This window comes from Momordica charantia (assembly GCF_013281855.1).
Source record: "Momordica charantia cultivar OHB3-1 chromosome 8 unlocalized genomic scaffold, Mcharantia_2.0 BLBB01000008.1, whole genome shotgun sequence".
In the NCBI taxonomy this organism is placed as follows: domain Eukaryota; kingdom Viridiplantae; phylum Streptophyta; class Magnoliopsida; order Cucurbitales; family Cucurbitaceae; genus Momordica; species Momordica charantia.
Genome location: NW_028275166.1, coordinates 31,282,362 through 31,296,988, shown reverse-complemented (window position 1 = coordinate 31,296,988; position 14,627 = coordinate 31,282,362). Strand labels below are relative to the sequence as shown.

General features: G+C 32.8%; 2 protein-coding genes across 4 annotated transcripts; both read right to left on the bottom strand.

Annotated features, from left to right (window-relative positions):
- Positions 1–2,804: 2,804 nt before the first annotated feature.
- Positions 2,805–6,262, bottom strand: PUP5 (purine permease 5). 3 transcript variants are annotated; one of them, XM_088126852.1, is made up of 2 exons: positions 6,013–6,262; positions 2,805–4,313 (listed from the first exon to the last, which is right to left on the bottom strand). In XM_088126852.1, exon 2 carries the CDS (start codon positions 4,211–4,213, stop codon positions 3,119–3,121), a length of 1,095 nt encoding a protein of 364 aa, XP_087982978.1. In that variant the 5' UTR covers positions 4,214–4,313; positions 6,013–6,262; the 3' UTR covers positions 2,805–3,118. The 3 variants fall into 3 exon arrangements, with proteins under 3 accessions (XP_087982978.1, XP_022158188.2, XP_022158187.2); XM_022302496.2 differs by having other exon boundaries at positions 2,805–4,176; XM_022302495.2 differs by having other exon boundaries at positions 2,805–4,259; positions 6,013–6,261.
- Positions 6,263–8,975: 2,713 nt separating this feature from the next.
- On the bottom strand, positions 8,976–14,294 carry LOC111024707 (26S proteasome regulatory subunit). Its single transcript, XM_088128240.1, has 5 exons — positions 14,068–14,294; positions 13,545–13,605; positions 12,028–12,132; positions 9,902–10,256; positions 8,976–9,292 (listed from the first exon to the last, which is right to left on the bottom strand). Exons 1-5 carry the CDS (start codon positions 14,206–14,208, stop codon positions 9,271–9,273), a joined length of 684 nt encoding a protein of 227 aa, XP_087984366.1. The 5' UTR covers positions 14,209–14,294; the 3' UTR covers positions 8,976–9,270.
- Positions 14,295–14,627: the final 333 nt, after the last annotated feature.

Here is a 14,627-nt window from a genome sequence, read left to right as displayed (position 1 = left end):
TTTTTTTCCCACTAAACAAACTCATGATTTGGATGTTTAGATCTCTCCTAGACTGGCTAATAATGAAGTCTTGTTCTGTTGTGAAGTAGTTTCTCTTGCCTGAGTATGTTCTATTCAGAATTCATGACTCAAAAGTTTCCCTCAACACTTTCGCTAATGGTAGGAGTTGGGCTTTTTTTTTTGGTTGACAAATTTTTTTGGTATAAAAACACTTGGTTCTTGTAATTTTGAATGATTTAATCCCCGAAATTTGGTTTGATTTGTAATGATTTTGTCTTTTTATTTTCAAATTGGCAATAATTTAATTCTTGAATTTTAATGTGTAATAATCTAATCTCTATAGTTTAAAGTTGGTAACAATTTAGTTTCGATTGTTGTTAAGATCTAATAGTATATATATCGATGGATAAATTGATGAAGGGCCAATTGTATTTATAAATTAGAAAGATTAAATTACAATATAATAAAAATTGATACTTAAATTTGTTGATATTTTTCATGGTAGGATTAAATTGTTACTTTATAACATACTAAGATTAAATTGTTACAAATTAAAATTCAGGGTCTAAATTATCACTTAAATGAAAATACATGATCCAAAATAATATTTTTAACCAAAATTTTATCATTCAATACCTCTCGATTCCACTTATTAAATATTAAGAATGTGAGAATGTGAGTATTTGAGTTGTTTTATGAAATTAGTTGAGACTTGGAGAGGTGGTTGGAAATATTTGCTTTGAAATATTTATGGTTGGTACTTTCAAATAGAAGAGAAAGTGGATTGAATGTGCAAGTTGAGTGCAAGGAACCTGCTAATTATTGCAAATTTAATGTTTCATATTTGGTAGCTATGTTGCTTTATTTGAGCAATTTATTTCTATTTGGCACTACATGTTTACATCTTTGTGTATAAAAGATGTGAAATGATACTATTTATTTGAAATAATATTGTCAATTTAAAATCCAAATAAGTTGTTGAAATAATGTTATTACCAAACAAATTAGGTTTGACTTTAAATATCATAGCCCCCACATTAAAAATAATTGAGTCTATTCAATTACTTAATTAAGAGCTAAGATGTACCAAAACAATTATATGTTAAATAGAGTTGGGCAAAATATATGGTATTTTAAATTTAGTCTCGAGTTATTTATATTTTATAATTTTTTTAAAATTTAGTTTTTCACGATCAGTAAATTTTAAAATTGACGGGTGATAAACTTACGTGAGAGAAGAACTACCATCAAAAAGAGGAAAATTTCTAATTCTCCAAATATCTAAGAAATTGGTAGAAATTTTGAGTTATTTTTTTTAATCTTGATGATCTTTTTTCTCCTTTAAATTATCCCACAATGAGAGATTAAATTAAAAATAGTTAAAATGCAAGGGATTAAATTAAGAAATTTTAAATAAGACATACTAAGTGTTTTTTTTCCTTCTTTCTTTATTCGTTTGAATACATATGGAGGCGAGGGATCGAACTTACAACCTATTAATTGGAAATATATATGTCAATTACTAAGGCGAGGGATCGAACTTACAACCTATTAATTGGAAATATATATGTCAATTACTATCCACCTAATTCGCTTCGACAAATAGACTCAATTAAAAACTTTTAACCTATAATTACTTTGGAGCATTTTACTATTAATTAACTGAAAACACTCAATTATTTTTAATGTGGGGGCTACCATGTTAAAAGTCAAGTCTAATTTTGTTTGCTAGTAGCATTATTTCAACAATTTATTGGGATTTTAAATGGACAATATTATTTCAAATCAATAGAATCGTTTCACATCTGATTCCACAGACATTAGACTAAAAGATATATTTAACATAAAAATGAATAACAAATTTATATTACTTAATTTAAATTCTTTTTAAATTCGAATTTTAATATTATATCTAGATTAGTAAATTGTTTTTTAGTTTTATCATATTTGATGGATGCATCTTTGTTAAATAATTTCGATTATTCAACCTACATTATAATTTTAGTCCATGAACTTTAACTTCTTTTTTTAAGACACTGTGGATTTTAAATCTAATTTTAATTAGATTTCTATATATCGAATCGTTTTGTCATAATCCTATGATTAAATAACCTAACAATTTTTTTTAGATATGACAATTGAATTTTATAGCGTGACATTTCATTTCGTTTTAATAATGTAGAAATCCAAACTATTACTTTGGTTGAATTTTTAATCGTTTATTAACAAACTAAAGGTGAATTAAATTCCATAGAACTATAAAAATTTTCATATCTTCGAATTTTAGTATAGTATATTTCTACCTTCATCTTTTAGGGTAAAATACACCATATATTTGCATAGGATGTCCATTTTGCAACATTATACTCGATGCTATGTCGTAGTTCTTGTACAACCATATCTCAACTTTTTTTTTCATATTTAAAATTGCCATTTGAGCAAGCTTATACGCTCCTCTTGCTAACTTGAGCATAACTCAACTGATTAAATCCCAGACCATCCTCACCCCCTTACGTTGTTGTACTAAAAAAAGGCTTACACGCTCCACCACTGTTCTCATAGAAATGTTGTCAAACCTTACAACATTTGGTATTAGAAACTCGTCCATAGATTAAAAAAAAAAAAAAAACCCTTGCCCCAATCATTGAGCCAATCCCCAACCACATTCAATGTTTTTTTTATCTGTGAGTGTCCGGACCAGCTTACGTGCACCTCGACTAATCTCACAGGACAACCGCTTGACCCTACAACATTTAGTATCAGGAGACACAGAAATTACTAATTCCTAAGGTAGATGGCCATCATGGAGTTTAAACCACATTCAATGTTTTCAGTGAATGCTTGTTCTAACTAAACAATCCTTCAAATTTTTACAGCACTCCCCTCCAAGTTTCCAAAAATTTCTCACAGAAACAGACAGTACATCAAATGTAAAACTTGTGAGGTAGAGACAACCCCATAAGAATATTCTAATTTCTACACAATTTTGCACACCAAAGTAAGCTTATGTATTAAAAAGATCTTACAGTAAAATGACTAATGAGCAAAGAGGAACTGTATAAGATCTTTGGTTAGCTTTAAAAAACTCGAGAGTCGAAAATGGAAGAGCGGTTTAAGATCAAGATTGCTTACTTAACGAGGAACTGCCATAAATGTAGGAGCTGAATCCCCAGAAAGTGATAACTAAAGAGAGGATCTTGAAGCCACTCATGGGATCTTTCAAGAATATGACAGCACCAATGCTTGTAATAGGCACCCGAACCGCGTTTAGAACTCCGGCTAGAATGGTTGAAGATAAAAACAGAACTGCAGTTCCACCCAACACTCCCAACTGGAAAGATATTGTGCTCCAAATAAGCACGAGCAGATAAGACGACTCGCCCCCGATGAAACTTGCAGCCTCTGATTTCATCTTCTGAAAATCCTTACTTAGAAGAACTCCAAGAGTGGTAAACAAGAAGGCGAAAAAAGAAACCATTACTTGCTGTTCCAACACAACATGGAAAGACTTTCTATCAAGTAGCTTTATGAAAACTAGCTCGGAGAGGGCGAAAATGAGTCCATGGAGAGCAGATCCTAGTATATCCCATACGAAACCCAATATGTATTGCTGATCAGTTATGCCTCCATACCTATCAGAACTTGAGTCCAAACCAATCATCACAACTGCAGCGGTGATGATGAAGACAGCATTCAATATCGAAGCATTCACTCGATTCTTGGCAAGAAGATAACCGAATAGTACAGAGAACACGAGGGACGACGATGCCAAAAGTGAAGCGGTAGAAGCAGGGAGATATGCATAAGCATATGCATACATGAGGTTGTCAACCGCGCTTAATAAGCCCAGCACAATATAAGAAATGATGAGCTTCCAATTCAGAGGGGTAGGATGGATTTCAGATAAGAAATACAAAGGAAACAATAGTAAAGCTGGAATAGGCCAGCCGACGACGGACACCCAAGAAATGATCCACTTGCTCTTCCCACCGTTGTCGTAATAAACACGAGATAGTATAGATGAAGCAGGGAACGCCACGAGCATTCCTATGCTGCTTAGAGCGAGAATAATCCAATGCGATATTGGTTTTCTTTTGAATGCTTCTGAAGCTGTTTGCCTGATGGCTGAGATTCGGTTCCATAACGAAGTTGAAGGCTCTTCCATTGTGTGATCCGCTACATCCATCGATATATACGAATCATCATACGACATGTGTTATCGAGTAATATAGTCGGTTTGAATAACAAAGAGAAATGACCTGGATACAAAACGTATAGCTTGTAAACTTCGAAAATTGTTGCAGCAGAAGCATCTATGAAGAGACAAAACCCACCCTATCACACACTACATGATACATTCAACCAAAGCCTAAAAATACAATTGAGTCAAAGATACAGAAGATTCTTGTTCTTTTTTTTTTCTTCCTTACAGAAAAGTAATATTATTATTATGATCATGATTATCATGATAATTATTATATATTTGACAAGTTTGTCTTGTACAAAGTCTTGACAAAGACTTGATGAAGAAACTAAAAGTAATCAATTAAACATTGACAACTTGAGGAGAACTAACTCTTTCTTGCAAGGAACATCAATCTCCTATAAGTTGCATATAATTCAAGTGAGAACATATGAGAAACCAAAGAAAAAGCTAGTAATTTTTTTAGAGTACTTTATGTCTTCAAGAAAGGATTGTGCTGATTTAAGATGCAAAAGAAAGGGTCTTTCAATATAAACACACTGTTTCACGAATCAGGGCGACTTTAAGTTAGTATGAATTCTGTAATGAAGTAGTATCGGGAGGGACGTGGGAACCATTCTACTAGAAATGTAACTAGACAACTAACCACTAAATCTCTACACTTAGGCGGATGGATTATGATAAATTTGATCTCTCATTTATACTTCAGTATTTCACTTGTGGATTTAGAAATTAACGCAAAATCTAAGGATCTCCTACTTTGCTAATATGTTAAACTACCAATAAATCTAAAAACTTAAGCGGATGAATTATAGTGAATTGAATATTGTATTCATTGTTTAAACAACTATAATTCTTAACAATCTATAGAGAAGAGTGTGATTCAATGCAGGATCGAACTGCTAAGCGCACAAACTTTCAGGAAAATGCAGCTTCATGAGGTGAAATGGACAAGTGGGAGAAAATTTTAAGTTGGAAGTTCAAAGCCTTCCAGAAGAAAAAGCTAGGTGCTAAAGAAAACTTCTCATCAACAGCACATCTAAATTGGACTGTTGAAGTATTAGAACTCAGATGTCCAATCCATCATTTTGAGGTTTCAACTATGTAACTTCAACACCATGATCACATGAAATGGCTATCTGCTGCCTATGCTCGTTCAAGGAAATGAACGGTTCGCTCTATGGGCGATCGAAAGACAAGATTGAGCGAGCCTAGAAATTTGTATTAAAGTATAGCTACCACTACAACTCACAGGACAACTCTCAACAATCATTTCATTGCAATCTATACACGATTCTGTGCAAATCGAATCGCTTCTAGAAAGCAGTGTGATCCTAAAGAAAACTCAAATACTTGATAATATTTCTCCCAAGAATTCCAAACTTTTCAAATATATCAAGGGCAATATTTCTCATGTTTTCAATCCCACCCAAAAATTCTCACACTCTTAGTTCATCTAGATCAAAACAGGGGAAAACTCCCCAGACCATCCACAGTTTACACGTTGAAGAAAGTTTTAACCCCAATAACAGTGAAAAAGGTAACCTTACCACTATCCAATTGTAATAGACCAAACACCAATTGTAAAACTAACCACCAGAACCATAAGTTTCTTCCATTTCTTACTTTCATTGCAATTTTCACTCAAAAACAACAACAACAAAAAAAAACATCAAAATCCTGCTCATCTCTTCCATAGGTGTAACATACCACCTCAACCAAAAAAGAAAAATAAAAAGAAAAATCATATTAATCACCAAACCCAGTTCCCCATTAGCATAATATACAACAACAAGACAGAAAAAAACCTGGGAAATATGAAGGCAGCTGTGGTTGTTGAGGATCCTCACTGAAAGCTGGACGGAAGGGGTTTTGGCGAAGGCCTAAGCTTCTGAAAATCGCGAAATTAACATGCGATGTCTGATGAAAGCCAACAAATTAGAAGTAATCAAGACATTGAGACTGAAAGAGCAAGAAATTTCATTGGTAAGGCGAAGGTATAAAAAGAGAACGATGAGTGGCTGTGGCTGTGGCTGCGGCCGCACAAGAAACTGTTTTAGAAGATGCCAATAAATAAGAATGTCGGTTGCTCTTCGTTTTTGATGATTTTATTAATATTTTGTTTTTTTTCACCAATCAAACGTGACAAAATAAAATTAAAAAAAAAAACATTATAAGGAGTTTGAGACAGTAGATTTATGTTGATAAAATATTTTGTAAAATTGGTGAAATTGTAAGGAAATTTATATATATTAGTTATGTATTTTTTACTGTGTATATTAGTGATATATTATCTACGATGTAAAAATGGTATATTGGTGGTATAGGAGGGAAATTTTTGTCATATTTTCAAATTATTTGTATGGTTAACAAATTTGCAAATATGGTTGATTTTGGTAGAATTATTTAATTATCAATTTTGTGTATTGGTCCAACTTAATTTTGAATAATACTTACCAATATGAGTATAGCTCATCGGTAACCTGTTCGGGTCAAATCACATACCTCCAATTTGTTGTATAAAAAGAAATTGAACAATGATCATTTTTTTTCAGGATTGTATTATGCTGTAAATTAAAATTAACATGTGAATTAGTGAAAATTAAATTGGAGGTAAAATTTCAACAATTGTCTAAGTTCAAGGTCTAATTAGATGAAATCGAAAGTTTATGACAAAAATTTTGAAATTTGAGATTAAATATTAATTTTTTCCTAATTAAAGGCTTATAAAAAGCCACATCACCCCACTTAAATAAATAAATATAGCTTATTAAAGTTTGGGGCAAAATAGACTTTTGGTTTGGTTCCTAAAGTTTCAAAATGTATACTTTAGAAATTTTTTTCATAACAAAAATACAATGGTTCCACAAAGATAAATAAATATAGCTTATTAAAGTCATCATAAATTTAATTATACATAAGATATCTAATACAAGACACTCACTAAGATATAATTATTTATAGAGTTTTGAAGACTGAAATAAGATTTAACCTCTTTTATTTCCACAAAGACTAAATAATATTTCGTAAATCTCAAGGATTAAAATTTACCTATTGAAAACTTGCGAGCTAAATATAAAAAATTTAATGTCAAAAAATGTAATTTACCTTCTTTGTTTAAATAAGTTTAAAATTTATAAAAACAAAAAAACAAAAAATTGCAAGTTCTTAAAGCATGTAACAAGTTGGGGCATGCTTCGTGCTTGCTTAAAGCATGAAGTACAAGCATGGAACAACAATGGTGTGCGTGCTTAATGCACTAAAACATATAAAGTTAATGCAGTTTTCGGCGTACTAGTTCGATATCCGTGGTCTAAGAATCTATAGTTTGGAGTCAATGACGGATCCAGGATTCTATGTCAAGACGGCACAAATGCATATAAAGATTGGAAAAATATCAATTTTATACTGAACTTGGTGATGTGTATCGATTTCCGTCTTACAATTGGATAATGTTGTAATTTTCATCTTGAATTTTAAAATATGTCATAAAATTTACCATTCGACAGATTTAAAATAATCTCACGTATCAAATGAATTAGAAAAGTCGTTTTAAGTGTAAAAATTTTAGTTGAGTTATTTAACATTAAATTTTGTGCATCAATTAAACATAATTCAAGAAACTTGATTTTTATTAAATTAGTAAGTCAAGAAACTTGATTTTTATTAAATTAGTAAGTTTTTTTAGATGTTTAAACTTAAAAGGAATGAACTCGCATAAATTTAATAGAGATAAAAATTATAACACTTATGTGAGTATAGGAAAAAGAGAGAGAGAGAGAACGAAAACATGTTGATGAGAACTTCAACTAGGGACGCGAGGGTGGGGGCAGGGGACGCGAGCCAACGGAGAATTAACGTTTTCATTCCCAAAATTCATACTAAATAGTATTTAATTTAAAATCCGTACCCCCTTGTCCGTTCGTGGATCCGCCCTTATTAATCTATAGTTTGATGTCTCATTAATCTTAATCTATAGTTTGATGTCTCGTTAATCTATAGTTTGAGGTGGATTTGGAGTATTGTAACATTTCTTATGAGTTCTTAGCTAAATTTCAAAAACAAAAGTCAAAATTTTAAAATATATACTTTTAGTTTTCAAAATCTGGCCGCAAATAACAAAAATAAAGAAACACCTAGGTCGAAGTGGTATTATAACTTTATTCTCAAAAATATATAACCAAAAATAAAATGAATAAAGAAACATGGGTTGAAGTGGTATTTATAACTTAATTCTCAAAAAATATATAACCAAAAATAAAATGATTACGAGGACTAAGGTATTAAATTGATGATATCAATATAAAGGTAAATCAACATTTCTTTTATATTTAAAAAATCAACTAAATATAGCAAATATCACACAAACATCACCAATATAAATATAATGTTAATAATAAACAAATTTCAACTTATTTTAAACTGATGAATGGTTATTTGTTAATTTAAATATACTTCTAAAATTTCTAATTATATAGATTTCCATAAAATTGAGAGCACCGATGACCATTAAAACACTGCCCACAAGAACTATTTAATAAAATGAAAATAGTTCTGGGGGTTGAAGATTGAGTTTAGTTTTTATTTGGGGATCAAGATTTCCAGAGCAACATTTTAGTCCATAAAATGAAAAGAGTTCTAACCAACCATTAGTTCACCTAACGAAAAGAAGACAAGACATACTATTTACTTGACACGGAATCTTTAAAACGAGTTAGCAGAGAAAACATTAATCTCTTCGAGGTTTCGTAACAGATTTATACAACCTTAATTCCGAACTCGAAAACTAATATTTTGATATAAAAAGAAATAGCATATAGTGCAACTCAACCCTGTGCTTTCAATTTACAGAATCTCAATGTAAAAATGACACTAAAAAAGAGGGACAGGATGGGGAATTATAAAAACAGACATGAAGTTGAGAGAAATTTATCAAAAATATTACCTAGAATTATAAGCAGTAGATATAGTGTAGAACAGAAGGAGAGTTAAGAGCAGAAAATTTACTGTCTTTATGAACAGCCACCCCACCATGACAGCTTTAGATTGTCACCACAGATTCACAGCTACAACATCCTAAAATGGCATCTGTGAGCACCCAACAGTGGGAATCAATCAGCGGTGTTCTCATTGCTTATTGGATTTTAGTAAATGATAACAAAACCGAGACTCGATAACTATTTTGTTTTTAAAATTTTGCTTGTCTCTCCCCAATTTTCTTTGGTGTGTTTTTCACCTTTCTTAAATACCAATTTGAATTCTTGGCCAAATTCTACAGACAAAAACAGGTTTTTACGATTTTCAAAATTTGGCTTAGATTTAAAAAAAGTTTTAATAAGTAATATCAAAATAATGAACGTAAAGGTCGAGGCAATGTTTATAAACTTGATTTTTAAAAACTAAAAACCGAGGGCCATTTGATAACCAGAAAATTAAGCTTATTACACACTACTTCCACCCATCTATTTCTTGTTTTGTTATCTTCTTTTTAAAAATGTTTTCATAATCTGAGCCAAGTTCTTAAAACTAAAAAATGTAGTTCTTAAAAAATTTGGTTTTTGAAATTTGGCTAGGAAGTCAAATATTCTCTCATACCAAATAAATATTAAGAAACTAGCATAAATTTTAAAAACTAAAAACGAAAGGGTTATCTAACAAGGTCTAAGCAAACATAAAAACGACAAGTACAAAACATACCCGAGGAGACCCCGGCCTTGCCATGATCTGGGGGTGAGAATCAAATTTAGGGGAGTACCATGCCTCATAACTACAACAGGTATTGGACGGCCTTGATTAGTCTGTGCTTCAGAGGCAAGCCTATGCAACAGATCATCACCGGCCTCTACATTCCCAAATTTAAGAACTTGATCGCCGAGTTGTAATCCATCATCTGCTGCTGGAGATGCATCGGCTATTTCATCTACCAGTGCAAACGGTATGCTGCAATTTGCATCTATATCCATGCTACTCGAAGAGTTGCTCTGTAAAAAACTATTCGAGGCTGGAGCAGTTGTGACAGATGACCTTTGGTCGTTTGAACCCTCTGTATTCCCTAAAAGATGAATCAAATAGGTAGAACCAGGATTTATCCCCAGATGATTAGTCAAACAGCAATTAAATCTTCGGACAGTTCCCAAAAGCAAGATCTGAGAGCAATTCTGATGCAAATGCTATTAGGATAGGATTATGAATATTATTTTAGAAAGATGTATATTATAATATACATGTCCTTGCTGTATCTATGTCCTAAATTTTCAGAAATTAATGTGCCACGATGTCCGTATCTCATGCTTATGTCCATGCTTCTTGGGGATATTGACATTGGCAGGCGTATGGTGGCTATAATTTTTTTTGGTTATCATTATCGTTATTTCTTTATTTATATATATAAGAAACAAAATTATTGAAAAGGCAAACCATGTACACAAGGGAAAAAACATAAAAATCCCCCAAAGCCAAGAAGGCTACAAAGAGACACTCCAATTGGGTAGAATCGGAAAAGAAAAAGTCAGAAAACTGTTTGAGAGGGGACACCAATTAGTCACTAAAAATCTCTACACCATTCGCTAAAAAACTTCGGCAACGATGGTGAAAGAGGTTTTGATGTATCCCCTTCTGGGATAGGGGTAAAATTTGGCAGGCGTGTTTTTTCGCCATTTTGTGAGGTATATGGATAGAGAGAAACAATATAGAGAGTATATAGTTTCACTTCTCTTGTGAATGAGTTTTGAGAGAGTTAGAAAGATCTTTAGAGGCTAGGCTTATCCGTCAGGTGTTCTTTTTATGGATTCAAGCCTCTTCTTGTAGGCTAGGCTTCCTTTTTCTTTTCTATGCCCTTGTATATTCTTTCATTTGTCTTAATGAAAAATCAGTTTCTTTTATATATATATATATATATATAACTACATTGTTTAGTTTCATATGATGTATGTTTCCTAAAATATATTGGAGCATTTTTCAAATCTCCAGAAATAAGATTATAGTCACTAGACTATTTTCATAGGTTACCACATTAATCTAAGCCAACTCTCTTTTCCCCTTGAATATCTAGGTTCTCTCTCTTTATTTTCTAGTCTCCTCTCCCTACTTACCTCTCTTTTCTGTATCAACATCTTTCATAGGAGTAATGGACAAGATATCACTCTTGATTCAATAGTATTTTATTTTGTTGCATTGACAAATACCGAACCTAGCTCAGATAGTTAGGACATATTTCCTTGACTAAAAAGATCAAAAGTTCAAATTCTCACCCTCACATGTTATTGAACTCAAAAAATAAATAACCTTCGTAAATTCGTAAGGACTCTCTCAAGTAGATTGAAATAAATTTAACTTAACATTTTATGAGAACTAACTTTATATAATCTTTTATATATCTCACCCTACTCACAGCCCACATTTGATTTATACAAAATTATTGGTGCAATGAGTTCAATGAGTGCTACACTGGCAAAACTATAGTTCAACTGATTAAAGCATATCTCATCAACCAAAAGGTCACACCCCCACATATTGTTGAACTCAACAAAAGAAAAAGGGATGCTACACTGCTACTACTAAGTACTAACAACTTCCCAAAAATTTAACCCAGTCTACGGACTTTTAACATTTACGTGTGATTATACAAGGAAGCCAGCAGAACAGATTACTCATGAAGATCGATTCTAAATTCTTTCAAACGAAACAGAATCCAAACTGTATAAGTGTTGAACTCTACCTGAATTAGTTAGCTATGGAATAGAAATTGTGGTGCAGCTGCAACTGAGGGATATGGGGATAAAAGAGAAGTGCATTCAGAAGCATAACATCTGCCTCATAATTACCTGCATCCCTAGAAAGTGACAAACTGGAAGCAGGCTTAGCAGAATGCAAAACTTGTATGTTCTGATTAATCTTTTCTGTGATCTCCGTGTGGTCATTCCTCAGCTCTACAATTAATAGAATAACAAGTCACATTTCGAAGTATAATAATTTAGGTGAAAAATGTGATAAATCAAACAAATCTTAGTTGAATAATGCTTGAAGATAAGAAGTCCATAATTAGCATCAGGAAGACATTAATAGTAAACCCTTTTTTTTTGGAAAAGGTACAGAACTTTTATTGAGATAAAAATGAAAGAATAAAAGGACATACAAAAAGACAACCCTAGCAACCCTAGGAAGAGGAACCAAATTAAACCAAAAGGGGCTCCAATCTAACAAAATAAGACCCAATGGATAATTACAAAAGTCCTTAACTACCAAGGCCTAAAGAGAAACATGAAATCTAACGAGAGACCAAACCTCCTCCCAAGATCTCTCGACCCCACTAGAAATTCTATCTTTCTCTCCATCCACAAACCCCAGCAAACCAAAGAAAATACCTTTATCACAAAAAGGCAAAAATGAGAGCAACTCCTCCTCCACCCGTGCACTACCATCTCTAGGTCGAGCAAGGCTAAAGCCAAACACATAAAAAAAATCGTTCCAGACCAAGTACACAAAATGCCATCTCCAAAGGAGATGACCGAGATCCTCCACCCTATAAAGGATACAACATTGCGGCCTATCAACAAAAACGACTTCCTCATAACCCAATCCAAAGTATTAAGTCTACCATGAAGCACCTACCACACAAAAAATTTAACCTTCTTTGGAACTTTAACCTTCCACAGTAAGGAGAAGACAAGGGAATTGGGGATAGAGGGATCCATCAGGCAATAGAAAAAGGAACGAACCCTTTAGAAGGGGAGCCCACAAACGACTATTCCTTCTCCCCTGAAAAATAGCGAACCTCTCAATCTATGATTTGCATCCCATCATTGAAACCAAGATTTTTCTTTTTCTTCTTCTTTTTTAATATAATAAACAGAACATCAAAAACAAATAAGAAGTAGACAGCGGAATGTCAGAAGCAATATATCAATATCAGTATGGAAAACAGCAGAAGGAAGAACAAATTCCACATTTTGATTCAAACTCTTATATTGTACACCTAAGCTGCAGAACAGAGAACAACACATTTCCAAGTTTCCAACTCAGGACGATGACATAACTTAAAAATTATTGCATTGTAATGTCCAATCACTCTATGATTAAAGAGAATGTCACTGTGGAGTTTGTACCTATTTAATAAATTGTTTCGCTCCAAAATATTAAAATTAAAAGGCTCTGTAAAACATCATAACTAAAACTAGTCCATAAAAAAAAATTAGCATTTAGTGTTATTATTTTGGACGGGAGCCCCTTTTTCCAGGAGTGTGCTCTAGTCAGGCTGTTTTTTCATATGCCCTGGTATATCTTTTCATTTATCTCAAAGAAAGTGTAGTTTCTCGACCAGAGAAAAAAAATAGCACTCTACCGGTTAGCCGACCACGGTCAGACCGGATAACTGGAATGTCAATATCTGAACGAGGAAACCCCTGCAAAAAAAAAAAAAAAAAAAAAAAGGAACAAAGTAAGTTCTAACCATTCGAATTCTCATCAAGGAACCGCAATGATCAAGCTTCTTCTGGACTCAGGTTTACTAAAACTATTATCCACTTCACAGCAAAACAAATTTCGACTGTATTTTTGCGGTGCAAACGAAGTCCAAAATTTTTTTCCAAGCTTAATATCCCATAAATTTTTGCATGAAAAAGTTTTCAGACACCCTTCTAAGCACAATTAAGCAAAGAAATTAAAAATCTCATCTCATGCGCAAAATTGTCCGCCCAGAAAAGAAAAAAGTTGGAAGAAAAGTAGCCTAATCAGCAAAACAGCAAAAATAGAGAAATTGCAATAAATTTCTTTCATCAGTCCCAGTAGATCACTATAACGAACAAAAACCAAGAAGAACTTTGAGATGAAAAGATAAGTAGGAGGAAAGAATCCATTGCAATCACCTCAGAGTCGACGAGATTCCCAGAGAGTCCAGGACCGCCAGGCTGACAAAGACGCGAAATGATGGCATCCATCTGCGCCTCGATAGCGCTCCTCTTCTGCATCAGATCCATTGTCTCCGATTTTAGATTAGAAGCCACCATTTTTCCCGATTGAAGGCTTCCTCTTCTTCCTCCTCTTCCTCTTCTTCTTCCTGTTCTTCTCTTCTTCTTCTACTGTGACGAGTGGCGCTATAAATGTAAATAATGGATGAAAAGAATGGCAAAATGGGCATCAAAAGTTTCTCCTCTGTTGAGAAGTGGAGTGCATACCAAGCCCAAAATGAATTATTGAAGAGAAAAAAGGCCCAAAATGAATGGACAGAAGCCCAAAGCCCAAAGTCCAAGAAGGTGTCGAGCATGTTAGTTGGCAATTTTTTTCAAACAAAATTTTAAATTTCGGTCAGAATGATGTTTTTATTATATTGCAAAACAAACGACCGAGTACAAAAAATATCACTAATGTGCATGTAATATTACTAACAAGAATTTTAACTTACCCAAAAATAATAATAATAATAAAA

Bases quoted from the DNA above. Each gene is read 5' to 3' on its own strand.
- PUP5 (XM_088126852.1), bottom strand. From the start codon at position 4,213: ATGTCGTATGATGATTCGTATATATCGATGGATGTAGCGGATCACACA.
- LOC111024707 (XM_088128240.1), bottom strand. From the start codon at position 14,208: ATGGTGGCTTCTAATCTAAAATCGGAGACAATGGATCTGATGCAGAAG. The intron at 13,606-14,067 runs GTGATTGCAATG...TTTTTTTTGCAG, and splicing joins GGAATCTCGTCGACTCTGAG to GGGTTTCCTCGTTCAGATAT. The intron at 10,257-12,027 runs GTAATTATGAGG...TTCATCTTTTAG, and splicing joins GTCACTTTCTAGGGATGCAG to GGAATACAGAGGGTTCAAAC.